This window comes from Pinus tabuliformis, chromosome 3_2 (genome assembly GCF_031772625.1).
Source record: "Pinus tabuliformis cultivar Carrire ecotype Pingquan chromosome 3_2, CPIR1, whole genome shotgun sequence".
Taxonomy (NCBI): domain Eukaryota; kingdom Viridiplantae; phylum Streptophyta; class Pinopsida; order Pinales; family Pinaceae; genus Pinus; species Pinus tabuliformis.
Window position 1 is genome coordinate 451,758,770 of NC_142302.1, and position 27,361 is coordinate 451,786,130.

Below are 27,361 nucleotides of genomic sequence, written 5' to 3' on the forward strand. Positions count from 1 at the left end.
ATTAGTTTCGGTGTTTACTGTAGGAAACAGTAAATAATTTGTTCATTAATTAACAAATAGAAGAAACATAATCAATTGCACCAATAGAAATTTGGGCTTCCAAATTTTCACAATAGCTAATAATGTGATGAAGAAGCCACCCATAAGTGAGTCGAAACGATGAAATCGTGTTGTAGAAGGGTCGTTGGAGGGCCTCATAAACTCTTCAAGGTGCCATAATGAGAGAGAGGCCTGCATGGATGATAAGCAAGGGTGTAGCCCCTTAATCTCTATGTAAATCATCACGTGGTGCTCCAAAGTGGCTCTAGGGCACAAGTGTTGGTCTCATGGGTCTCATGATGAAAGATGAGCTTGTAAACTGCTCCTAATTGTTAGAAAATTGGAAAAGGCAGAAATATTTTCTTATATTGATAATTACTTGTGATATTCTTATGTTCTTATTAACTTCATTATGTTCTTCTTTTATCTTCTTTTCATCAAGCAATCATCAAAGTAAAACATGAAGATCAAGGACACTAGATGTAGGCACTCAACCAGGGCTAAAACCCCTTTATAGGGGTAAACCCAGTCAAAACTCTTCCTTTAGTAAATTCAAATCAAGATAAGATAGACCAAGACCTTAGACCAACAAACCTTCCTCCTCCACCAAGTTAGCCTTCCAATATGATTTAGAAACCTTCAATATTCTCTTCTTGTCCAGCAACTTCAACCCAGCAACAATCTAGAAATTCAACTTCCCAGCTTTAGAACTTCGACCCCCTAGCAATAGAATTTCAACCCAACAACAAAACAAAAGTTTCGACCCTTCCTACAGCTCAGCAACTTCACACGTGAGAGAGAGAGAGAGAGAGAGAATTTCGACTTCTTGTTCATGAAGAGGCTTCCTTCTCCTTTGCTAGCTCTTTTCACCTTCTTCCTTGAATTTCACACTTTTTACTGCCCCCAACAATTGCAGATCAAACTTGGTGAGAGAGTGCTCCAAATGAGGTCAAGTCGCTGCCTTTATATAGTATTTTTTGCCCCTTAGTTAGGCCGACTTGTCCAGTGTGAGGCCGACCTGGTGGAGGAGGCCTAATTGACCTATTTTACATTAAAATATTTTTTTTTCTTGACAAATAAACCCCCAGAAGGGACTTTTACAATATGACATGGACAAGGGTCCACGAGGTCTTGGATAGACGATGATTTTGTGCTTTGTTAAGGTAATCGTTGATGTGAAGTCATCAGTTCAATTCCCTGCCCCAATCGAGGTGAATTATTGGACATGATGAAGATGTAGTCCTGCCAAGCTCACAAACAAACAAAAATATGACATGGACAAGGACACTTGACATAAACCCTAGAAGCCTGCAATGGAGGTTTTGACCTAAAAACAATTGACCCAAGCATTAAAACCATGCTTTAATAAGTCAATTTTATTTAAAATAATATTTAATTTTCTTTCTTTTGACAAATACATTACATAAATACAAGTATCAACACCGACATTAGTTACGTTCTTCAACACTCCCTCTTAACTAGGGAGGTATTCATAATTACATATATATAGAGGTACATGGAAAATCTCAAAATGAACTACAAAGAGTTTTAGCACACTCAGTGTTGCGGACTAGAAACCTAACCAGGGTATTCTATCCAGGTGGGACTAAGAGGACTCAAGCTTTAGCCAACTCTAGGTACCATCAAGCTTTTAAGCTCTACCACCAACCCAGGGATCTAGGTGTGTATCCAAGGTCAGAGCTCCATGACCAATGCCACCCTCCCTCTTCGGGATCTAGACATCAACACATAGGTCGGCCAGATGTCCTCCCAAGCATCTTGCCATAAGATGCTTCATCTCTCCCTATAAACTAAACCAGATATATCCATTTGTCCAAGCATGCTTCCAAAGTGTTCAACCTTCTTATGGAGAGATTTACCTATAGAAACACAACCCCAATTAGTAATAAACTTTCAAATATATATATACAAGTAAACACAAACCTTTAGTGTCCTTAATCATCCTAAAACCATTTATATCATCATCAAGTTATCATATACATCTTATTGGAAGTTTTTCTTCTTTTATTTCTTCAGCGGCACCAAATACAACCTCAGTGCTTTGCAAATCCATTCAATCTTTTGTTTCCTTCTTCCTTCAAGGTATTTACTATGCCCTCCCTCTCAACTTGGGGAGATTAACCATTTCCTTCTTCTATGACATTGGAGAATCTTTCACGGCTTTATTCCTTCTTATGGTATCAAGGTCATCTTGATCATCATCATTCATCATTCTTATTATTGTCATACGAACATCTTCATCATCTTGAAGATTACGTACCTACAAAATTTTAAAGTACAGCAAAGTACAAATATACATAAGCATAAAGTTAACAAAATCATGTTACTATAATAAAAGCATTTAGACTTTAGACATCAAACACCTAAACCTAGTTAGACTCGTAATCAGCAAGAGACACATCTTTTTACAAACTAGACTTCAACTTCTTGCTAGGGTTTTGTCATAAACCCTACACTCCATCTTCGAGACACAAAGCCTTAGATATCAGCAATTCAATCAAATTACAATCCAATCGCAGTACTATACATCTAGGACTTTTAATATTACTTTCAGAATTGTATGACAGACTCTACTAGGGTTTGTTGCAAACCTTAGATTTTATCATCAAATTCATATCAACAATTGAAAACAAATTCTCTACGAGGGTTTTGTTACAAACCCTAGATTTTTATTATTAAAGAAAAAACAATATCATCATGTCCTAGAATATCAATTCCTACTAGGGTTTTGTTACAGACCCTAGATTTCACAAAATAAACATGAGTATCAACAATTAAGTTAGCATACTTGCATATTCAAATCTAGGATCACAATAATATAATCATGCACTAGTAATTCATAACAATATCTACTAGGTAAACCCAAGACACCAACATCAATACATCAAAGTTAGATATATAACAATATCAACCAGACTAGGGTTTCGATCAAACATACGAATATACACCTAGGGTTCCATTTCTAGGATATAACTATAACTATCACAAGCATTTAGCTTATAAACCCTAATTTACCAAACCTTAAAGATCTAGGGTTTCAATTTAGACATTAATAGAAAACCCTAAAGGACTAGGGTTTCTATCATAACAATATCAAAAGAATGGGATTTTTAAACTTTATCAACAACCCCTAAGTAGATTAGGGTTTCATAATCGATATTAACATACCCTTAGCAACAAGAGGTTAGGGTTTTACAATGAACCCTAAACGTTAGGGTTACACAAGAATGATCAAATAATATCATAAGGGTAGATTCAATCTAATGATTAATCCCCCTAACAAGAATCTTTGTGATTCAAAGCCCTAGACATAAATATGTCAGTAATGTAAAGCAAATTTCAAGAGAGAATGAACATACCTTTTCTATGAAGAGAACCTTGCAACAAAACTTTTAGTTTAATACATACCTTGAATTGTTCTTTAGCAAACCTTGTTGGATATCAATTCTTGATGGGCTTCCTTAGTAGTAGAACTTCTTCCATGCTTCAAGTCTTTCCTATGAAGTCCCCTCCATAACCTTTGAGCATTCGGCAAGCTTTCCTAACCAAGGAAAATATAAAAGGTTATTAGCATATAATACAAACAAATCTTGATATGAGAGGGAAACCAAACATAAAAGAGGAGACAAGGAACAAGATACTTATCTTTTGGTAAAATGGTGAAGGCTCCCTCTTAATCCAATCTTGAGGGATACCTACAACTTATCAAAATAATTCAAAAATGTTCTAACAAGATATGTTAGACCTACAAACTTTAGAAATCAAAACATAAAGGAAAATAATGCAAAACTTAAGATAGAAGGATATGCGAGGGATAGTATTCCCTAAGAGTCTTTGGCAAATAGATCTTTGATTTTAGATTCTTTAGTCTTGTTTCTCTTAGGTGGAGCTTCATCAACAACATTCACATGTTCTCTTTCTTTCTTCTTATTCCTTGGATATTAAGGACAATGACTTTTGTAGTGACCCATCTTATGACAATTGTAACATTCAATCTTGGATAAGTCAACTTTCTTCTTTGGTCCTTTGAACTTCTTGAAGGTTCCCTTCTTGTGATGAGCAAAATCGGCATTATAGGTATTTTCTTCTTCATCCTCCTTGTTAATTACTAAGATATTCTAGCTTCTTCTTGATTGCATGCACCCACATTTGTTCAAATGGAGTATACTTCCAACTGTAAAGTCCTTATGCAAAGGCGCTCCAGGATTTTGGTAGTCCTAGAAGAGCAGTAATTACGAGATCCTTTTTTGGGACAACTTCATCTATTGCTTGGAGTTCATCTTTGATTCTAGATATTCTTATAAAGTAGGATGATACAATATCGTCTTTCGCCATCTTAATAGTACTTAATTCATTCTTGAGGCTTGTTATTTGACCAATGTTCTTGATGGTGAATAATTTGGAGAGTCTCATACATTTCTTGAGCAGAATTTATGTTGGATATGTATGGAATTAGGTTGTCCTCAACTCCATCCACTATTAGGTTCATAACCAAGATTTCGATTTCTCTGAACTTTGCTTTCCCTGCTTCATTTGATTCATCTATAGGCTTCTTGATTTTTCCTTGAACAAGATCTAAAAATTTGTTCTTTTCGAGGATGAGATCTATCCTCTTTTTCCAGGCCTTGTAGTTGGAGGCTCCTTCTAGTTTGTTTTCTCCCTTCATTGAGTTTGGCATAGTTTTTGTAGATAGTAGGCTTGTTTCTTTATATGACCCTCTTTAATGACCTTCCTTTGATCTTCTTTTCCTCAATAGATCTTCAACCTGCGTTTTTCTTCATTCTTTACCTTAGATCTGAAACCATGTTCGAAAATCGGAAAAGGCAGAAAGATTTTCTTATATTGATAATTACTTGTGATATTCTTATGTTCTTATTAACTTCTTTATGTTCTTCTTTTATCTTCTTTTCATCAAGCAACCATCAAAGTAAAACATGAAGATCAAGGACACCAGATGTAGGCACTCAACCAGGGCTGAAACCCCTTCATAGGGGAAACCCAGACATAACTCTTCCTTAAGTAAATTCAAATCAAGATGAGATAGACCAAGACCTTAGACAAACAGACCTTCCTCCTCCACCAAGTTAGCCTTCCAATATGATTCAACAACCTTCAATAGTCTCTTCTTGTCCAGCAGCTTCAACCCAACAACAATCTAGAAATTCGACTTCCCAGCTTCAGAACTTCGACCCCCAGCAACAAAATTTCGGCCCAGCAACAAAACAAAAGTTTTGAACCTTCCAGCAGCTCAACAGTGAAAATTCCACAAGAGGAACCCCTACTGCAACAAACTGATGTTACGTCTCCTACTTGTTAATCCATACAAGTTATTTACTGTGTTCTACAGTAAATATCGAAGTAAATATTATTGTTGTCTTCAATTAATTAAATTATAAGTGGAAACAAAATATTGAGCAAGAAAGAAAATACAACACAATAGACATCGTTATTTTTGGACAAATGTCCCTGGAAAAACCCAATGCGGAAAAACCGGTGCAGCAATTCTAAGGGCTTATTATTATTAAGCAGTAGCAAATTCTGAATACATCTCTGAATACCTCTCAGGTTATTCAATTACAAAGAGAGAAATACTAGCAGAAATTTTGTGAGATTACCTCACACAATCACTGAGAAAATCCCAACCGATCTGGATACTGAATGAATGGCCTCTGGCAAGCCCTACGCTGTTCTGTGCAGTCCTCACGCAGTCTCTGCGTCAACCTCTCTAGGCTCTGGGTGACTCAATCTGTTGATCAATTTGCTGCCCAGAGTCTCTGCACTCAGCCTCCCAGTCTCACACCCTGGCTCTCGGCTTCTGAAACTGAATCTCCTCACCAAAATCTCGGACTCTCTCTCACCCCCTACGCTGCCTCTGTGTGGCCCTGCATTAGCCTCTGCGTCTAGGCTACTGGATCACTCTTTTCCTCTCTCTGTTGATGATTCTCCGACTGAGAAAATCTCTCTCTCTCCGGATGCTATCTATGCCCCTCAACTGCAATAAATCTCCTCAATCAAATTTTCTCCTGAGAACTTCTTACTTCAGAAAATCGATTTCTCGATCTCTCGGTGTATTTTTCAAATGACTCTCAAGCCCCTTCTTATATCTTTCCATTGGACAACTAACGGCCTAGATTAACTCCTAATCAAAGGCTCAGATCATTTTGACTTGATCTCCATCTTTTTCTAGAAGTTACACCGACAATTAGATTAATACCCATTAATATTTTAATTTTGCTAAAGTTTAGACTTAGGAACTCCATTTAAAATATTAATTATTTTAATAAAATTGTCTCTAGGTGTAATCTCCCAAAACGGTTTCTGGGTTCTTTGGAATGCATGTGCCCAAGCCTCCCTACAAAATTTGAGGCCTGGAGCACATCTGATGCTACCCCAAATCAACATCAGCAGATTCACATGTGTGAGAGAGAGAGAATTTCGACTTCTTGTGCTTGATAGAGGCTTCCTTCTCCTTTGCTAGCCCTTTTCACCTTCTTCCTTGAATTTCACACTTTTTACTACCCCTAGCAATTGCAGATCGAACTTGGTGAGAGAGTGCTCAAAATGAGGTCGAGTTGTTGCCTTTATATAGTAGTTTTTTCTCCTTAGTTAGGCAGACTTGTCCAATTTGAGGCCGACTTGGTGGAGGAGGCCTAATTGACCTATTTTACATAAAAATAAATTTCTTTCTTGACAAATATATCCCAAGAAGTGCCTTTTACAATATGACATGGACAAGGATACTTGATATAAACCCTAGAAGCCTACAATGGAGGCTTTGACCTAAAAATAATTGACCCAAGCATGAAACCCATGCTTTAATAAGTCATTTTTATTTGAAATTAAAATTTATTTTTCTTTCTTTTGACAAATACATTACATAAATACAATTATGAAGACCAACACTAGTTACATTCTTCAACAGAGGGCACTAAAGATGGTGCATGCACTCCCATGTATAAAGGATGAGACGAACCTCCTCAAGGCCTCGGATCAGCAGCAAAACCATGTGTACACTACTAAGTCAGCTGGGGGCAATGTTGGTCCAATTACAACATCTTGTGGATAATGTGGGGCAATGAACAAGTCGTTGAAGGTGTTGAGGCTTCCCATGGCATGAGATAATGCTTTGTCACATAATGGAAACCCATGGCTCTCAACGCATCCCCTACAAGTGTCAATATGATCCTTTGGTGGGCTTGGGCCCAAGCTAAGTTGTCCAGTCCATGATGAAACCACCTGCCAATTATGCATAAGATATAATGCGTCTCCTCACCATCAGGTACAATAATTCATCAGTGCATCTAAGTGAACCAAGCTTGTTAATCTAGGGCACAAATGAGAATTCATAACGGGTTTCCCTTCCAAATTTAGGGCTTAAGCACATAACAGTGTTAACTCCCTATGTAGGAGCGGCTAATAAACAACCCTATTAGGTGTTCCCAACACCTAAAGGGAAAGACATGTCCAAGGTACATCCATCAAGTGATACGAGCCATGTGGATAATGATGAGGCAGATTGGGACATAGTGGTCTCAAGGCCAAATGGCTTGGGTTCAAGGGTGTTAATGATAAGGGATGTCCACATATTTGGGTGTATAGATGTAGGAGGGATCACTCCTGGCACATGAGTTACCCCCGCATTTTGTTTTTCCACCCCTCTTCATTTGCCTTTTCTCTTTTCTTGAATTTTCTTTTATTATACTGCTTGGGGCTACAGGGGATGAGAGCATCTTGTGTATGATATAAGTAGTGATTACCCCTTTAAGGTGGGGCAGTTCATCCCCACCAAGGGTAGGGACATGCATGGGTTCCTTAATGATGCGGGGGGCACTCATGGGGGCCCTAGGAACCAAGGTGATGGCCATAATAATAACGGGTAGATCATGTTGGGCTTTTGCCTATGCGCTAATATATTTTTTCAGCCATCATTTGCATTTTGTGGTATTATTTCCTTTTGTATGTGTCCATGATATGCTTTTATCTTTTTTTAGCTGCATCAACCTCCGAGGCAATGTTCCAGGCCCAACCCAGACTTGTGGACAACGGGAAGGTGAAGTACAAGAGCCTTGTGGACCGAGTGGTCATGTAGACCCAAAGAGGGAAGATGATGAAATAGGGCATGTAATGTGCGGAGGGGAGTGAAAAATATGAAACAGGGAAACGGGACCACACTATCAAAATCGGGGTTTCCCAAGTAGTGCCTACTCTGAAACTATAAGCCAATACGGGAGATGCCATGGGACTAGGGTTGGTGATTAACCACCATTTAAGGTGAAGGAAGAAGACTATAGTCAAAACCCTTCCTCCTTCCAAGTCACTCAATACTCCATGCCCAAGTGTGCCCAAGGAAAAACAAGCGTAAGCACCGGATTGCACAATGAAAAACATACCTTTAGGATTGGATGGCAAACCGGCAAACATACGCTCTCGATAGATGGGCAAGGGGACATATGACTAGCTCAGGGAGCGGAGATCAATTGGCACAATATCGGCTACACTGGTGGTTGTCTAGGGTTGTTGGCTGCCGGATGAAGACAAATCTAAGAGAAAAATTCTCCTATGGGGTCACCAACTGGTGGTGGTTAACAGATATGACAATTAAACTTACCATCCTCAACAACAAACCCAATCAAGGAACTTTGTTGTCGAGTCTCATTTTTAGATCCTCTAATTGTTGTGATAGGGGTTAAGGTTAACATGGTATGCCTTGTATCACCATTTTTGTTGCTAACTACATGCAACTATTCCCATGTATGAATCCACTAGGTTCAAGTAAAAATAATAATAATAACTTTCATTTACTGCCCTCCAAAGAAAAAACAAAAAATCTAAAAAGGGATAATGTGGAGTTAGGACTAATAAGAAGAATCAAAAATGAATTGCCTTGTACTAGCATAGAAAATATATAGATGTCATTCGAAAAAAGAGTAGTAAGCTACAGTATATGACATTCAAGTACCTACAGAGTGATCATTTGCCTAATGCATAATCCTAAATTGCAGTACTGTAATGGAAAAAAATAGTAACCTAAGAATTGCTTCCTCATTCGCATGTGAATTGTCCATGAAACATATCAAAGAAAACTATAATTCATAAAAAACACATACAATTTTTTTGTAAAACTCACCTTGGAACGTTTGATGCATCTGTAAATCCCAAAAGCTTTACACCCTTCTCGGGCTTGAACTTAAGTGTTTCTTTTTCTACCATGGAAATAGGAACCACTTGTGGTCCATACTTAAAACCCTTAATCCTTTGCTCTGGAGGAACTGTTTTGTCGGGATCTTCCCTATTTTTGTACTCAACATCCATCTTTACTTCTCGTGTTGCATATGGATCATTTGGAGGTGCCTTGTCTGAATATTTTTTTAATGAAGGGATCCTTTCTTGACATGTCTTCTTATAAACCCACACCTGCATTCAAAATGAGACATTAACTACCATTGATAGCTAACAGTGCTATAATTGAATCCTCTTAAAAGTTGGTCATAACAGAAAAGTACAGTGTTACTCCCCTCCTAGCATACATCAATGAATAGCACCCTTTATACAGATTTAGAGACAACTTTGTCTAAATCTTCTTCGTATTGTTTGCTGTCCATTCAACTAAATATACCTCTTGAGAACCAAAACTAGTTCATGAATTATGTTCTTTTGACTTTAATTGATTCATTAGTCCTCACGTTGTACAGCATCATTTCTCCCTTACCACTGCAACTTGCACGCCTAAATACCATGACCAACTTTCTAGTCAATGTCTTCACTTAATAAAGCAATTGTCGCTTATGTTATTACAGCTAGAATCTTTACCCACATTATTGCTTGGAAACTCTACAAATACTTCAATTCAACAAAATTAGAATCAAAGATTATATTAGGTTCATTTTCATACATCTAAATTTTAAGTTGAATATGAACTGGAAGACATTACTTTTTAAGAGCACTCTTTGTCATCAAGGGCAGTCTATTCCTGTAAAATTTGTCCTGAAATTTGACAGATATCTGAAGTATAAAAGAAAGCAAGCTTCACTGCATCATTTAAGAGAAGCAAAGAATTAATTGTAATAATGTCTACAAATGATCAAAATAAGCAAATGAAATTAGAAAGTGTAGCATGCCATGTTGGCAATACAGGAGTCCTGAAAGGCATCTCCTAGAAAAAAAATAAGTAATAATAAAATTAAAAGAGTATGAATGGGAGAATCCAAGAGGTAAATGCTAGACAAAGAAGCAGGTATTGATCCTTTGTAGTAAGAAGAGAAACAATAACATGCACCAGAAATGAAATGGAATGAAATTAGATTAATGTACACAAATGACCAATATAGGTTGGTGGCACTCCAAAGAACAGTAATAAGGAGTGCCTAAAACACCTTCAAAAACAACAAAGAAAATACTAAAACCTAGTTTAGAGAAAGAATCGACAATAAGAAAATAAGAGTGAACCCAAGGAGCTAGGCCCTAAATCAAACACATTGCAAATACCAATGAAAACCCTGAGGATGTCTAGTAATACATTCAAGATAAGCATTAAGGTAAAATATATAACTTGGTGCGGAGAAACATATCCCCAATTATGTACTGAATTTAAAGACTGGGAACTAACAATATTTACATAATTGATAGATTGTTAGACACTGCCAAAACGGTAGGCCAATTAAAGTCAGTGATAGCAAACCTCGAGTTTAAGCTTAGTGAAGCTAGTGAAATTAAAATAGGTTTGTCACTTATAATCAAACAGTTTCCAAAGCCAGTGTAACCCCAAAAAGCTTGCAGTCATCCTACATTATGTAAGATATAAAAAAAAAAAAGTTACTGCTACTAACGAAGTTTTGAACATAATAGAAAAAAAGTTGGCACTCTCATACATTGAACCTGTAATGCAAGTCACCAGACAGAGAAGAATGTGCTAGAACATTCTGCCCCACAAAAGAATATTCATACATGAAAAGATAATGCCCCCACATTTTCTCAACAAACATAGTGTTAACACATTATATTGTACACTGATAATATAAGGGGAATTGCCACAATCTTTGCTTTAAAATAAGAAGAAATCTTTAAGAATATAAGAGATCCATTCAAGACAGAGTCATCATACATTATAGATTGAGCATGACCTATAGCAATGAATTTCTACCACCCAAGAACCAAGAACCTTCCTTAATAATAAAATGTTGTGGTACACCTCAATCAATGTGCCAATCTATTTTGTTCCCAATTATACTTTTATTGCTACTCACAAAACACATGAAACTCTTCTTCCTCTTTGCATGCAGCCACATTGACTTGCCTTTCCTCACACTAATCTTTGGAAGAAGGCTCTTGGTTTTTTTTCTTATCCCACAACAATTTCCTGCAACTATTATAGGAAACTATTCTATCTTAGATATTATGCATATCTACAGAACTGCTAATCGTATATTCAATATTGTAAATTTCAAAGCCTTCTTCCCGTTCCAATTTACTTTAGTCTTTGTATAATTTTGCACTATATGTACCATCAGCAGATTTAAGTTGATAGTGCTCAAAGCACAACTCAATAAACTATTTCCACATGCCAGTCTTGAACTGTACTCTTCATTACTTCTGGTCATATTCGTGGGGGGTACGACCATAAGACACAATTAACGAGAGAACTAATAATCTATATGGTATTCAAATCATTTAGTCTTCTTTACAAGCTTCATTCAAATGCATTTCTACTTTGCTAGTTTGCCGAGGTAAGTACATAAAAAAAATTCAGATCATATGTTGTTAATGCAATAAACCATCTACCAGTACATGTAAGCAAATATTGCATAGAGAATTTGGATATTAGAATTGGAACTAATATACATTCATAAATAATTCCAAATTTGATTTGACAATATTTCTGAAGAAGGGATATTTGCTACATGGTTGTAAAAAGAACAACCCACAAGCTGACCTGGATCACTCATCAAAAATGTTTAAGCAATCTTACTAGAAAATATGTACTATATATTCATTCGACAAAGGATGCCTAAGATGCAATATTTGCTATATGTATCTGCAAAATTCCTCGCAAGGGGATCAGTTGCAAGATGTCAACCTTACAATACTAGTTAGGTACACTAAAGAATAATAAAAAGCTTTCATGATTCCTTCATTTAGCTGTTTCTCAAACTGTTACTGAAAGGAATGATTGACAGTGCTTTTCATTGGCTTTCAAAATTAGACAGTTACTGAGTCAAATAAAGCACAAATTTTGCAATCAAAGTCAATGGGCAACCAAGGTGCAACTGAATGAAGCCTCTTTGATACCAACTAAACCGTGCAGACAAACATTAACAAAGGACTGTTCACCTTAATTTTCATATTAGGAGTCAGCTCCAGGTCACCTCTGAATATGGTGAATGGAGAAATGTTCCTAACTTTCACAGCACCCAATAATGAAGTTGGACTTTCTACAACTATCACTTCTGCTTCTGTTCGCCTTGAAAATCTATTTAGAAGGGAAAGATTTTCACTGAATAACTCCGATTTTGTTTGTCCAGGCATTCTCTGTCGAAAAACCACAACATCAAGTTTCATACCATGCTCTTTCATCTGATTAGCAATTATGTCTACCTGATCCTCTTTTGTTCCTTCATCAGGTTCTTTGATGAAGGACTGAGCACCTGTGATTAAACAAAGGCGTTTATTTCCCTTGCTCCCTTTTCCAAGTTTCTTTATCAGCAAGTCCATTCCAACTACTATAGCATCCAAAACTAGTTAGTTGTTAAGACAAACAATTTAAACCCAAAAGACTAATGGGACCTACATAACAAGAATCAAACTTATGTGCATACTTTAGAGAAGAAGAAAAGGAACACATTTGATGCACCCCTCCATGCATTATAGTCAAACACAATAGTATTACAAATGCTATACCACCATTTCTCCTTTTGAAAGTCCAGTTCCTTTAATCACTTGCCAAAACACTTGAAAACTTACATTAAGATAGACAGCTTTTTCAAATATATATCAAGAACTGAAATGAAGGGATCCATTTGCATGAATAAGAATGCTACATACTAAGGAAAAGAACTCTCTTATTGCATGTCTGCTTGTCAGAGCTCATCCATAGAAGAAACCAAAGGCACATTTAAACAATTTGCACATTCGGCAAATCTGTCAAGGAAAATTCAAGGATACAATCACCTGGAGCCATTCCCCTTGGAAGCCTACTTAAGGCTTCAAGAATGTCCTCATCAACAACTTTGATAGGTCTGAAAACAACCACATTCTCATAGCCACCAACCTCCTTCTGCAAATCATTGTCAGGTTCTGAAAAACAAAATATAGAACAATGTGAGGAGAATTTGCTAAAGGAAGGAACAAAGTTCAAACCAAACATCTTTCAACCCAAAACAAACAAATAATATATTATAATCGGGAGGAATTCCATTTCCCCTAACAAAAAAGAGAACAAAATTTTTACCCGGAGAGAGGCATCATTCTAGCCTTCTTCAGAATACAGCAAACACACATTGTACACATCCAGCATCACAAACACAAACCCTGATCAAGCTATACGTAATAAGAATGGCACTAAAAAATTTTAAGAATATTGCATACTGATGTGTCAACCATGCTACAGAAAGGCTTACAAGAATAACACTCAAGAAAACTATAAAATATATGAACTTGCAAAATTAAAGATAAAGAGTGTAGCTAGGGTATGCACACTCATACGAGTTGGACTGCTGCAGACACTAGTACACCCATCCCACATGCACAAAAATGAAGCCTGGCCCTCAACAGGATATTGGGTGTGTCCCCTGTTACAGGAAACCCACCAGCTCTCTTTAATGGCTGTGTTGAGCCTCATAACAGGGTTCTGGGGCTGGGGACCACCCCCAAGAAAAAATGAAATTTTCTGCATATTTGATATTAATTTTGCTAAAATATTTTTATTTTATCTGATATAAATAAGTGATGTGCCTCCCCCCACATACCTTCACATCGATTTCAGAAAACAGTTTAAATGCACCCATGCGCCCTATCTAAATACTTGAAAATTTCAATTTCAGTTCTTTTAGTCTGCCTATACAACTAAAGGAACACGGGAAAAGGAGGAAACATACTGCCTGCAATATATGAATCGCCAAACAAGGATAAGGAAAAACATCAGTCAACAGACACTGCCAGGGGCAAACATTGACCAACCCTGTGATTACATGTCACCAGAATCCCCACTGCCACCAGTTTACATACCTGTAAATGTTGTCTGTAATGAAACGGACTCAAAACACAAGCAAGACATCTGAAAAACATTTCTGTGGCATTTCTGCCATAAACACTGGAATAGTATTTCCTTAAAAAAATTATGACTATCCCAGGCGTTTCAAATTTATAATGTAAGAACACACCCTGACATTCTAATTTGAACTTTGAAATCTTAAAAAGCATTAATATCTAATCATGGAAGTTTTCATATCACAGTCAGTGAACAGGCTCAAAGGAATCAAGTTCAACAGCCAACACCTATTGCACAAATTGAATGTGTTGTTTTCAACAGAATTTATCATTTCACATGCACAGGAGAGTGTTAACTTATGGTCCCGTTATAACTACTCCCAAGGTCGTTGTATCATTGCATCAAGACAAAAGCAAATCATCAGTTTCTTACTTTTCATTGTCATGGAAGAAGCTTGAATTTTCTTAAATACTTTGAATTTTTAAGGTGTTTCTAACAAGCTAAAACATTAAGGTACCAAAATACGGAATTTATCATTTCACATGCACAAGAGATTGTTAACTTATGGTCCTGTTATAACTATTCCCAAGGTGGTTGTATCATTGCATCAGGACAAAAGGAAATCATTACTTTCTTACTTTTCATTGTGTTTGCTGAATTCACGGAGGAAGTTTGAATTTTCTTGAATACTTGAATTTTAGGTGCTTCTAGCAAGCTAAAACATTAAGGTGTTAAATCGCCTGTGATAAGATAGGATAATTTTATTAATGTCCAGCAAATGACCACAAAAGGAGGTCAATGGGACTGAAGAGTACAACCAGTAAGAATACAATGTGGGAGTCCCAGTGCAACTACTAGAAAATGCCAAAAATACTACGAAGACAAAAAACCTATGTAAGTGTACCATCAGAACATATGTATAAAACGATGACAAAGGAATGATGATACAAAACATTAAGTGAGTTTGTCCAAGACTGGAAACGTGGGCAACCCAACCCAAGAACCTATCAAGATAGAGAGTGAGAGAAGGAGATCGAACGATGGGGCCGATGATGTCAACATCTCTTGACTCTGATGGTCGAGGGCAAGGGAGCGAACTTTGGAACCATTGAGAAGCCTAGCTGCATGATCTGGGCGGGATGTATGAGTGAGGGATACTCCTAGAACCCAAGGCCAAAAGAAGGAAACTCTAAATGGATATCTAGTTATTCTAAATTTGGGAGGTAGTCTAACAAGGGGGCATGCTCCACTCTAGATCCATCTAGAGCTTATCTCTCTAATACTCTTAGGACGCGTGGCCGAATGTATTGGTCAACACCACCGAACCAATCTCAACAGTATCAAGTGGTCTCCCAAAGGAGTAGGCTAAGGAGAAACTCGGGGTCTCACCATCTTGTTGCTTGATGCACTATGGAACTTTACCTATCATTTGTTGCTCAGATCTAACAAATCAATAGGAAGTATGAGGTTATCGGTCTATTCATCCTAGGGCAGGGCATGGCGTGCAAGCGCTGAGACTTGTGGCTTAAAATCTCCATAATGAAGAGAGCTAAGCATCTCTTATCCTAGTACCAAAACAAAGTAGTGAGGGAGCCTCCTAAGTCCTTATAGAGGCAATGATAGCATCCTCTAATCTCATAGTATAGGGTACACCAAAAAATGATGTGCATCTCCATCTCAAACTCGTGAAGGTGACGCACCTAGCAGATCCTATCAAAACAAGGTATATAGTAATCTGTCTCTGACCGGAGTCAATGGGAGTCAACCAGAGTTGTCCCAAAGGAATCTTGAGCAAGTGCATCCAATGTTTGCATGTATGAGGGGGGCGAATGATCACGTAATCACGCAGCACCAAGAAGTGCTCAGGCTAGAAAGACATCTTCAAGCCCATGCATGTCGAGGGTGTGATCCAAGTGACCTGGATGTACATTCTGTAGATATCCTCTCTAATAGTCTGGTTCAGTACCCATCTAGTCAATAAGAGATGGTGTGGCACATCAACAAAGAATCTGAACAAGGGAAAGTGTTCTTGGGATATACTAATTGTCTAAAGAAGTTGAGATGCCTTTAAATAAGTATTGCAAGCAAATGAATCTTTTTAGAGGGAAATCATATAGAACTTAGAAGCAACACAAAATAATTTGAACTTTTTGTTGAATGATTTTTGTGCATACTAGAGCGAGGGCTAACCTTACAAGATTTGATAATATAAGTTTATTGATGTCCAACAAATGAACACGAGACTAGTCAATGGGAATGGATAGCTAAGTCATCGTGTTTCCCGGAATTCATTGATGAAATAATTCAAAATTTGGTGCATTTGATAAGCATTGGTATCAATTGAATAAAGTTCAACTAGTTATTGTTGATTTGGGGTAGCATCGGATGTGCTGTAGCCATGAAAATTGGTGGAGAGGCTAAAGCACATGTGATCTCCAAGACCCATAAATGGTTTGGGTAGATTCTAACCAGTTTGGGAGATATTAAAATAATTAATATTTTTAATGGAGTTCCTAAGCCTAAACTTAGGAAAAATAAAATATTAATGGGTATTAATATAAAACTGGGTTAGAAGGTTCAAAAAGTCATGGATCAAGCCAAATCTAATCTTAGCCGTTGATTAGAGATTTAATCTCAGTCGTTGAAGGACCAACAGGAAAAGTATAAGAAGAGGCTTGAAGGTCAGTTGGAGAACACATTGAGGGATACCAGTCAATTCAATTTCTGAAGCGGGTTTAGATGAAAAATTCGAACTAGTGGTCTAGAGAGCAGCAGGAGGCAGCATGTACGGAACAGAGAGTTGGGAACAGTGCAGAGGTTGGAGAGGAAGATGCGGAGCCTCTCAGGCAAACACAAAGGCTACAGACTGCGCAGTCACTGGAGGGCCTGCATGGGTAACACAAAGAGGCCCGCGCTGATGCGGAGAGGCAGGGGCTGACGCAGAGGGTCTGGGAGCTACGCAAAGGTCAGCCAGGCTGACACGGAGACTGGGGGAAGTGCTGAAGAATTTTCTCTCTGTTGAGTAAGCCAATTTGGCACCCTATTGTACTGAAGAATTATTGAATAATAAAATCCTCCCTTGCTGCACGAATTTTCCCACATTGGGTTTTTCCGGGGACTAATTGTCCAAAATATTTGTGTCGATGTGTTCATTCTTGTGCATGTGTTTGTTTCTGTATTATGATGTGATATCTGCAGCAAAATTTATTTTAATGTTTATTGAAGGATTTTCATAAATAACTTATCGGGAAATAAGTAGGTAAAAATCAATTGTTGCAGTGATAGAATTTTCACAGTTATTCATCTTTCAACCTAGATACCATTTAATAATTAATATTTAGTGTTTTTTTCTAAGTGAATGTCCAAGGAAACACACCATGGAATGTGCCTTCTATTTAAATATAATGTTATTGCATTTGTGCATGTAGTGGTGGAATGTGCTCTCCATTTTAATAGACAGTGGTCAAATATGCCCTCTATCTTATATAGATGAAATTGTGTAATGTGACCTTTGTCTATCATGTGAATGCCACCTATCTATCGTATGCATGTGCCCTCCATCTATTATATGGATGTCCAAAAAAGAAAAAAGAAGTCTTCCCTCCACTAATACCCTAAATAAATTGTGATTTGCAAATACATTACGTTTGAGCTTCACTTACTAAGATAGAAATCACTATAAGAATTAACTACATATATGTTATATTATATAAATATAATATTTATTGCATAACTTATCTATATTAATATAAGTTCATATATTATTTTATCTATATGTAAATAAATATAAAGTTTATTATACATAAATTCTATTATCTATGTGAATTAGATTGTTGAACACTAAATTCACTTAAGTTATATAATTAAAAATTATATCTATGGTATTTAATGTACAATTAGTATTTTTTAATTTTTTAAACTCAACGATGAACTTGTTACCTCCAACATTCTCACTTGGTGTAAAATTCCTTAAGCACAAGTTGTGAGAACCTAAGTGCGACTTAGACAAGCCACCCACCATCACCTCAGCAGCCTTGCATTTCTCTATTTAGACCACATGAGCTCTAACTTGGGGGGAATCCCTATCGTTAACTAAGTTCAAGATGTTGTAGCATAAAGTGGGAGCAAAGGAGATTAGAAAAAAGAAAACAAAAATGAAAATGTTTTTTGTTTTTTCGGTGGTGGACGTAAGGGAAGACCAATGCCTTATTTAATTTGGCTATGGGGTTGTTTCCCACAAAAGGCGAGGTACCCCTTTTGAGAGCATTCCTTTCCGATGTATCTTCCTTCAATTGACAGCAGCAACACCTGATAGCCACCAGATAGCATTAATGTGCCACTTTATCACCGCCACCTAAGCCAGCCATCATGCCTCCTAACTCAACTATCTTGGTCGTATGTTTGAAGGTGGGCCATCTAATCTTGAAGGTACGATTTTTCATTATGTAATTTGGTACTTATGCTTGCTTTTGTTGGGCACACTTACGTATGGATTACTGGGTGACTTGGAAGGAGGAAGGGCTTTGACTATAGTCTTGTTCCCTTGCCTTAATTGGGGGGTTAATCGTAAATCCTAGTCTTGTAGGATCCTTTATTGGCTATTAGCTTTAGGAAGGCCACCAAATGCGAAACATTGATTTTAGTTACGTGGTCCCGCTACCTAATACCACATATCTCACTCCCCTCTACTCATTATAAGCCCTTTTCATATTTTCCTGAGTCCAAAATTGTCCATTGGGATCCACAAGGTGTTAGCATCCCCTTCCCCTTGTCCACTCCTTGGGTCGGGCCTGGAAATGATGCCCTAGAGGTTGATGCAGCTTTAAAAAAAAGGTAAAAACATAATATGGCACATACAAAAGGAAAAGTACCACAAAATGCAAAAGATGGTCAACAAAATAAATTACCATGTGGGCAAAAGCTAAGCATGAGCTCTACCCCTTCTCATTATGGCCATCACCCTAGTTCCTAGTGCCCCTAGCACCATTAAGGAACCCATGTATGTCCCAACCCCTGGTGGGCAATGAACTACTTCACCTTAAGGGTGTAACCACTACTACATCATGCTCTCATTCCCTAGAACCCTAAGCAATAAAACAAAAGAAAAATCAATAAAAGGCAAAAAGCAAATGAAGATGGTGGAAAAACAAAGGTCGAGATAACTCATTTATCCACATATGCTCCCTCCTTACATTCATATACCCAAGGTGTGGGCTCCCCTTATCATAGCTATTAAAATTTCATAGCTCAGGGATGAATTTCTCCTAGAAGAAATCTTATCGTTCAGTTTTGTTTGAACCACCCATAATAAAATTTCATTCCTAACAATTCTAATATGACTTTCCAAAAATAGTAAGTCACATCTTCTTAAAATTGGCAACTAGGGCCAAATTCCACCTTAGGACAGCTCATATGATGGAGATGATTATTGCATTGGATTCCTCTTTTCGAGAGGTCCAATTTTGATATAAAGATCATCTCATTCTGACAAAGCAAAAGTGGAATTTTGAATTTATTCTCTCTCATGCACAAATTGTCAAGGTCGGCCTCAGTCAAATGTAGGCTCAAGAAGCCCAATGGATGTGTCTCCACGCCCTCACCAAATTGTATAAATAGGAGTGACCTCTTTCCTCATTTGCACATCACTCATCTCAACACACATCTCTCTCTCCTCTCTTGATTGGTTCGTACAGCTTAAGGACAACCTCTCTCTTCTTCGCACGTGTGGCAAAAGGCCGAATTTCTAGCACTGTTTGCTAGCCAAAAATGTCAAGGTTATAGGGCAGCGTTGACTCTTGCAGTTTTTACCGAATTTTGACTGCGTTTTGAAGGCAGAATTTCGATCTTTGGAGGTCGCATTTATTGGCACAAATATTGAGGAGTTTGGGACAGTTTGACCAAGGTTGACTTCAGCGTTGACTTCAGATTTGACCGCAGAAATTAGAGCAGTGTTTCTCTCTCCTTTCACTAGGTTCAACCGAACTGTTTTGGGTTGACTTTGACTCTCTTGGAAGGCCGAACTGGACTGTTGTTGACTGAGCTGCTTGGAGGACATTTTGATGCTGCTTTGACCAGCGTTGACTCTCTGGTTAGGGCTACAGTTGACTGATGTTGACTGCTGATTTTGACAAGGTTGTTTTGTCTATGTATTGGGCAAGTGATTTTGATCTATGTACTCTCTCTCTCTGCTGAACTATTGAAGAATAATAAGAAGATTTGATCAAAGGGTTTTTCCCTGGCATCCGCCAAATCTTGTGCCCTCTTGTCTTGGCTTGCCTTCTGCACATGTTTTTATGTTCTATCTGCATCTACTATCAATGTGTTTAAATTAATGTGATTGATACTGGAAATTGGAATTGGTTATTGGGTTGATAAGGAACATTGAAGTAAATTGTGCTAAAGCATAGGACATACCATTTTTATCTAAAATTAACATGGTATCAGAGCTCAGGTGAAGACAAAGCCCAAGCAAGAGTGAGCAAAAGCAATCACTAAGGGAAGTTGTTGTACTAGTGCCAATGACGACTACATCTTACTTCAAATCTGAGGACAAGTTTAAGGACAAATCTGACTATCATGAATGGAAGATGTTTCCAGATTTGACATTGGAAAAAAATGATGCCATGGACTATGTGAAAGGAAGAGTCGTGGAGCCTCATTCAAATGCATCCGCAGCTACACAATCAAAGTACAAGAAAGGAGAGGTTAAAGCTAAGAATATTATTGTTGATTCTATTCAGAAGCCTTTGGTTGAAAGACATCAAGATGGATATTCAAAGTAAATAATGCAAATCAAGTTCACTTTCTCAAGAACAAGTTGAAAGACATCAAGATGGATAGAGGAGAATCTATTCAATCTTACTTCATGAGGATTACTGAAATCAAGAATGATCTCCTAACTATTGGAGAGGTCATTGGTGACAGGGAGCTCACTCTTATTGCTCTTGGAGGTTTTACAAGAGAATGGGATGTGTTTAACACTACCACCCTCAACAATGACAAGATGTCGGGATTTGATAAGTTATTGACTAGATGCACTCAAGAAGAAATAAGGATGATGGAAAGAGACAAGCCCTCTAATGGAAACAATCCTACCACCTTCTCCACTCATACTAGGAGGAAGAACAATGTTGGTCTTAAAAGACAAGATCACGGGTTCAAGTCAGGATTCAAAGAAGGAAGAAAAGGAAGATGCTTCAATTGTAACAGGTTTGGCCACTTTGCTAGAGAGTGTCCTCACAAGGATGATACTCCAAGAAATGATGACAACAATAACAACAACTACAAAGGCAATGGCAATCAATGGAACATCGGGTTCAACAACAAAGGAAATAGGAATGCTCCCACTGCTTGAAATGGAAATGGTCGTCCTCCCAAGAAGTCGAGAAACTCTAGGCATGAAGAAGTTAATGTTGTAAAGCAAAAAGAATTTTATCTTATTTTTTCCCTCACCACAGCCTCTCCTCCTATACATTGGATCATTGGTTGATTGATAGTGGTGCCTCAAGGCACTTCATTGGGTACAAAGAGGCTCTCTCTAACTTGATTGAAAAGAAGACAAATATGGAGATTATACTTGGGGATAATGCCACTTATCCCGTGAAAGGAATTGGGATTGTTACTCTTCACTTAAATCAAGGTCAAACCCTTCATTTACAAGAAGTATTGTATGTACCTGATCTGAAAAAAACATGGCCTCTATTTCTACGATGGAAGATAAAGGTTTAAAGGTGACATTCATAGATGGGAAAGTTTGTGTTTGGCAAAGGAACCCAAGAGATGCATTCACACTTGGATTCAGGGTTGAAGGTCTCTATCAGGTTGGAGGAAGTCTGTTGGGAGCAATGACTTGCGATACTTCTCTTCAATCCGAATTATGGCACCGAAGATTTGCTCACCTTCATTACAAAGCCTTACCTGATGTAAGGAAGATGGTCACAGGTATGCCCGAATTCAACTTAGATCATGAAGGAGTGTGTCAAGGTTGTGCAGTTGGAAAACATACAAGGGGACCATTCCCCTCAAGTCAAAGTCAAACTACCGATATTCTTCAATTGGTCCATTCTGATCTATCAGGTATGTTGCCCGTGACATCTTTGGGTGGATATTTGTACTATGCAATTTTTGTGGATGACTTCTCTCACAAAACATGGATCTATTTCTTAAAGAAGAAGGACGAAGTGTTCAAATGGTTCCGCTCTTTCAAAGCCTTGGTCGAGAATCAAACAGGGAAAAAGATCAAAATATTGAGGACTGATAATGGGACCGAATATGAGTCAAATGAATTCAGTGACTATTGTAGAGAAGTTGGGATTAAGAGGGAGACCACTACTACATATACTCCTAAGCAAAGTGGAGTTGCAGAAAAGGAAGAATCGAACTATCATAGAAGCCACTCGTGCCATGCTTCATGACCAAGGTCTACCGAAGTTCTTATGGGGAAAAGCTGCCAACACTGCTGTGTATGTTCAAAATAGATGCCCACATCAAACATTGGACTTTAAGACACCCCAAGAAGTTTTCACCGATAAGAAACCTGATGTTTCTCATTTTAGAATTTTTGGTTGTCCCGTATATTTTCATGTGCCGAAAGAGAAAAGAAACAAACTAGATGCATCTGGGAAGAAAGGAATGTTTGTGGGCTACAGTGAAACTTCAAAGGCATATAGAATCTCTATGTCTGATCAAAGAGAAGTGGAAATAAGCCATGATGTCACTTTCAATGAAGATTCTTCCCTTAGGAAAGTACAAGATCTTCCTATCCCTAGGAAGGACAAAGATGATGATGATGCAGAAAGCAAGGTGAACCTATGTCTGATGACCCAATGCCCGATGTGGAAGGTCTAACGAATCTCGTTGATCCACCTACTAGTGAGCCCACTACTTCAAAAAAAAGACCTTTGTGGCTCAAAGATACTCTTGAAGATGCTGAGAAACATATTGCACCAAGGGTGACATTTCGTGAAAGCAAGAAGTCGAACATGTACCAAGGCTACTTAGCCGAGTACCATTGTACAATCTGAGCCTTGTACATTTGAAGAAGATGTGAAACACCAAGTTTGGAAGGATGCGATTGTTGATTTGGAGAAGCATCGGATGTGCTCTAGCCATGAAAATTGGTGGAGAGGCTAAAGCACATGATATCTCCAAGACCCAGAAATGATTTCGGCAGATTCTACCCGGTTAAGGAGATATTAAAATAATTAATATTTTTAATGGAGTTCCTAAGTCTAAACTTAGGACAAATAAAATATTAATGGGTATTAATATAACACTAGGTTAGAAGGTTCTAAAGGACATGGATCAAGCCAAATCTAATCTTAGCCGTTGATTAGAGATGTAATCTCGGCCGTTCAAAACTCAACGGAAAAAGTATAAGAGGAGGCTTGAGGGTCAGTTTGAGAATACACCAGAGTGATCAGTCATTCGATTTTCTAGAGTTGGGTTTGCTAAGAGAAATCGAATCAGTGATCAACGTTGCAATGAGGGGCAGTGAGTACGAGGCAGAGAGGCAAAGATAGTGTTGGAAGACCAGCACAGAGGCAGAGAGGCAGAGATAGTGTCAGAAGACCAGCGCAGAGGCAGAGAGGCAAAGATAGTGTCGGAAGACCAGCACAGAGGCAGAAAGGCAGAGATAGTGTCGGAAGACCAGCGCAGAGGCAGAGAGGCAGAGATAGTTTCAGAAGACCGGAGCAAAGGCAAAAAGGCAGACGCAGAGCCAGAAGGAGCCACGCAGAGGCCAGCAATGACTAGAGGCCAGAAGGGCTTGTGTCATCCACGCAGAGGCTGCAAGAGTGACGCAGAGAGCCAAAGAGGCTGCGCAAAGCCTCAGAGGGTTGTGCAGAGTGTTTATATGGTTAAATAACTTGTTAGTAATAAACAAGTGGGCGAAATAAACCAGAGAATACAGATAAAATTTCTAACGGGTAATACTTAGAAATTTCAACATGGTATCAAAGGGTTGCAAATCACAAGAGAGTTGAAGGCTCCAGCTGAATCAGAGAATTTGCAGCAGAAACAATTGTCCCGAATGACAAAACTTGTTCCTAGGCAGAAAACAACAAAGAAGGGTTGACGCAGAGGGACTGCGTCATCAGTTCGAGCCAGAAAGAGGCTAGCGCAGAGGCAGGAGAGGCTCACGAAAAGCCACGCAGAGACCAGGAGGGTTGACGCAGTTGGCCAAGGGAGCAAATCAGCCTTCCTAGGATTGCGCAGAGCCTAGAGGCTCAGTCCTTCAGTTGTTGGGGCATAGGAAGTTGTGGGCAGATTGCGGGGAGTGAAGTTGGTGGGGTGTTGTTGCTGCCGAGACAGAACAGTAGCTAACGGGGCAAAACCGAGGTAGAGGGAGTCACTACCTAGGCGGATTTCTAGCCAAGAAATCCAGATCAGTGTTGCAGGTGCATAGGAGATCGGAGAGGTAGATTCGATGGTTGGTAGGAGGATTTCTAGGAAGGAAATCGAGACTCAGAGGGAGTCCAGTAGAGAACTTCCAGGAGGGAAGTATGGACTCAAAAGTAGTCGAAGAGAGAACTTCTAGGAGGGAAGTAGAGACTCAGAGTGGAAAAGAAGAGCAAAGATGGCCATGAATGGACTGAGGGATCAGGACAAGCTGGACGGGGCATCCAACTTTGTCATATGGTAGGCCAGGATCCTGTTTGTTCTGTGTGCCATGAGTGCTCATGTACCTCTAGAGAAGAGGTGGGGAGACATCGAGCTGTAGTCAGGAAGACTACAGGCGATGAGGGGCAGATCCTTGAGGTACCCAAACTCTTGGATCATACCTAGCTACGAGAGCCCCGAAGTGAGAGTAGCAGGATGGCGGATGTCGATAGAAACGGATGCAGATGAAGCGGCAGAGAGTGCTAGAAGTGCAGTTGTCCCTTGCAGCGCAGAGAAGCTTGTAGTAATGTGCGAGGCACAGAGGAGGTTGCAACAGTGCAGGATGGCATAGAGAGGTTTGCAGTGGTGCGAGAGGCACAAAGTTGTTGCAGCAACGCAGATGCAGCAGAGGAAGCACAAGATAGCAGCAGAGAGAGCTTCAGCATCGGGAGTGTTTCTAGCCTGACAAGGATGTCAGTAGTTGGGTGGATCAGTTACTTACTTCTCAGTAATTGAGTTGCAGTGTAGTAGCAGTAGCAGTAGCACGATGTAGCATGATGAGAGAGAACTGCAGTGCAGATGCAGTGTTGGGAGAAAGGACCAGCAGCAGCACGGAGCAAAGAACGTTGTCGTACAGATGTAGCTGTGGCAGTGGCAGAGCCATGGGCAACAGTACAGGATGCAGCAATGCAGAGGATGTTGGGCAGGGAGGCCTACCATCAGCACAGGTACTAGTGTCGTATAATCAGGGTGATGCTTAGTGGTGGAGTATTACTAGAGCACAGTCCTCACTAAGAGGGAGTGTTTATTTGGGGTAGCGTCGAATGTGCTCTGGCCATGAAAATTGGTAGAGAGGCTAAAGAACATGAGATCTCCAAGAGCCAAAAATGGTTTGGGCAAATTCTACCTGGTTAAGGAGATATTAAAATAATTAATATTTTTAATGGAGTTCCTAAGTCTAAACTTAGGAAAAATAAAATATTAATGGGTATTAATATAAAATTGGGTTAGAAGGTTCTAAAGGACATGGATCAAGCCAAATCTAATCTTAGCTGTTGATTACAGATGTGATCTCGGCCGTTGAAGACTCAACAGAAAAAGTATAAGAGGAGGCTTGAGGGTCAGTTGGAGAATACACCAAAGTCATCAGTGATTCGATTTTCTAGAGCGGGGTTTTCTAACAGAAATCGAATCAATGATCAAAGTTGCAGCAAGGGGAAGTGAGTATGAGGCAGAGATAGTGCCGAAAGACCAGCGCAGAGGCAAAGAGGCAGACATAGAGCCAGAGGGAGCCACGCAGAGGCCAAAAGGGCATCCGTCTATCCATGCAAAGGCTGCAGGAGTGACGCAAAGAGCCAGAGAAGTTGGGCAAAGCCTCAGAGGGTTGACGCAGAGGCCAGGAGGGCTGACGCAATGCTTCAAATTGTGCTGGAGAGGGTTTTGTGGGGTAGACTTTCAAAATATTTGCTTCCGAAGAGAGGTACTACTGCCAGATTTTTTATCTCTGTCGGTTGAGCCAGTTTGGCACCCAGTGTACTCAAAAAAGTTGTTTAATAATAAAAACCCTCAAAACTGTTGCACCGGTTTTCCCAAATTGGGTTTTTCTGGCGACAATTGTCCAAAAATAACAATGTCCCTTGTGTGTTTGTCTATTTCTTTCAGTGGTTGATCTGTAGATGGTTGAGACTGTATTGTGTTTATTTTAGTGTTTATATGGTTAAATAACTTGTTAGTAATTAAACAAGTAGGCGAAATAAACCAGAGAATACAGATAAAATTTCTAAAGGGTAATACTTAGAAATTTCAACAACAATGAACGAGGAGTATGAGTCGATCATGAAGAATGATGTCTGGGATGTGGTTCCTAGACCGAAGGACAAGTTTGTGGTCACTTCAAAATGGCACTACAAGATCAAACATGGAGTTGATGGGAGTGTTGAAAAGTTCAAGGCCAGATTCATTGCTCGAGGCTTCTCTCAAAAGGAAGGAGTAGACTATGATGAGATATTTGCACCAATTTCCCGATATACCACCATTTGTTCGATCATAGCCCTTGCTACCTCACAAGGATGGAGCCTTCACTAGATGGATGTCAAAAGTGCCTTCTTGCATGGCCCGCTTAAAGAGGAAGTCTATGTAGAACAACCCGAGGGGTTCGAAGTTCAAGATTGTAAGACACATGTGTGTAGGTTGAGAAATCCCTCTATGGGTTAAAGCAAGCCCCTACGGCTTGTTATGAGACGATCAATAGTTATCCTATGAAGTTGGGATTTACTACGAGCGATGTTGAAAAGGACAAACCTATACTTCAAGGTTGAAAAGGACAGACCTCTCATTCTAGTCCTTTATGTGGATGATCTCTTTTTGACAAGTGATGACTCTCTCATTCATCAATGCAAGAGGGAGTTGGTTTCCAAGTTCGAGATGAAGGACTTAGGACTGACACACTACTTCCCAGGGCTGGAGGTCTAGAAAAAGCCAGGTGAGATTTTCCTTTCT

At 38.9% G+C, this 27,361-nt stretch overlaps 1 protein-coding gene across 2 annotated transcripts in view; it reads right to left on the bottom strand.

Annotated features, from left to right (window-relative positions):
- KU80 (Ku80 family protein) overlaps nucleotides 1-27,361 on the bottom strand; it is a 196,680-nt gene that overhangs the window by 102,933 nt on the left and 66,386 nt on the right. For both annotated transcript variants that reach the window (XM_089416526.1, XM_089416525.1), the window contains exons 4-6: nucleotides 13,219-13,350; nucleotides 12,388-12,791; nucleotides 9,188-9,474 (exon numbers count right to left, since the gene is read on the bottom strand). In XM_089416526.1, coding sequence (XP_089272652.1) covers nucleotides 9,188-9,474; nucleotides 12,388-12,791; nucleotides 13,219-13,350 — 823 coding nt within the window. The remainder of the gene's footprint in view (nucleotides 1-9,187; nucleotides 9,475-12,387; nucleotides 12,792-13,218; nucleotides 13,351-27,361) is intronic.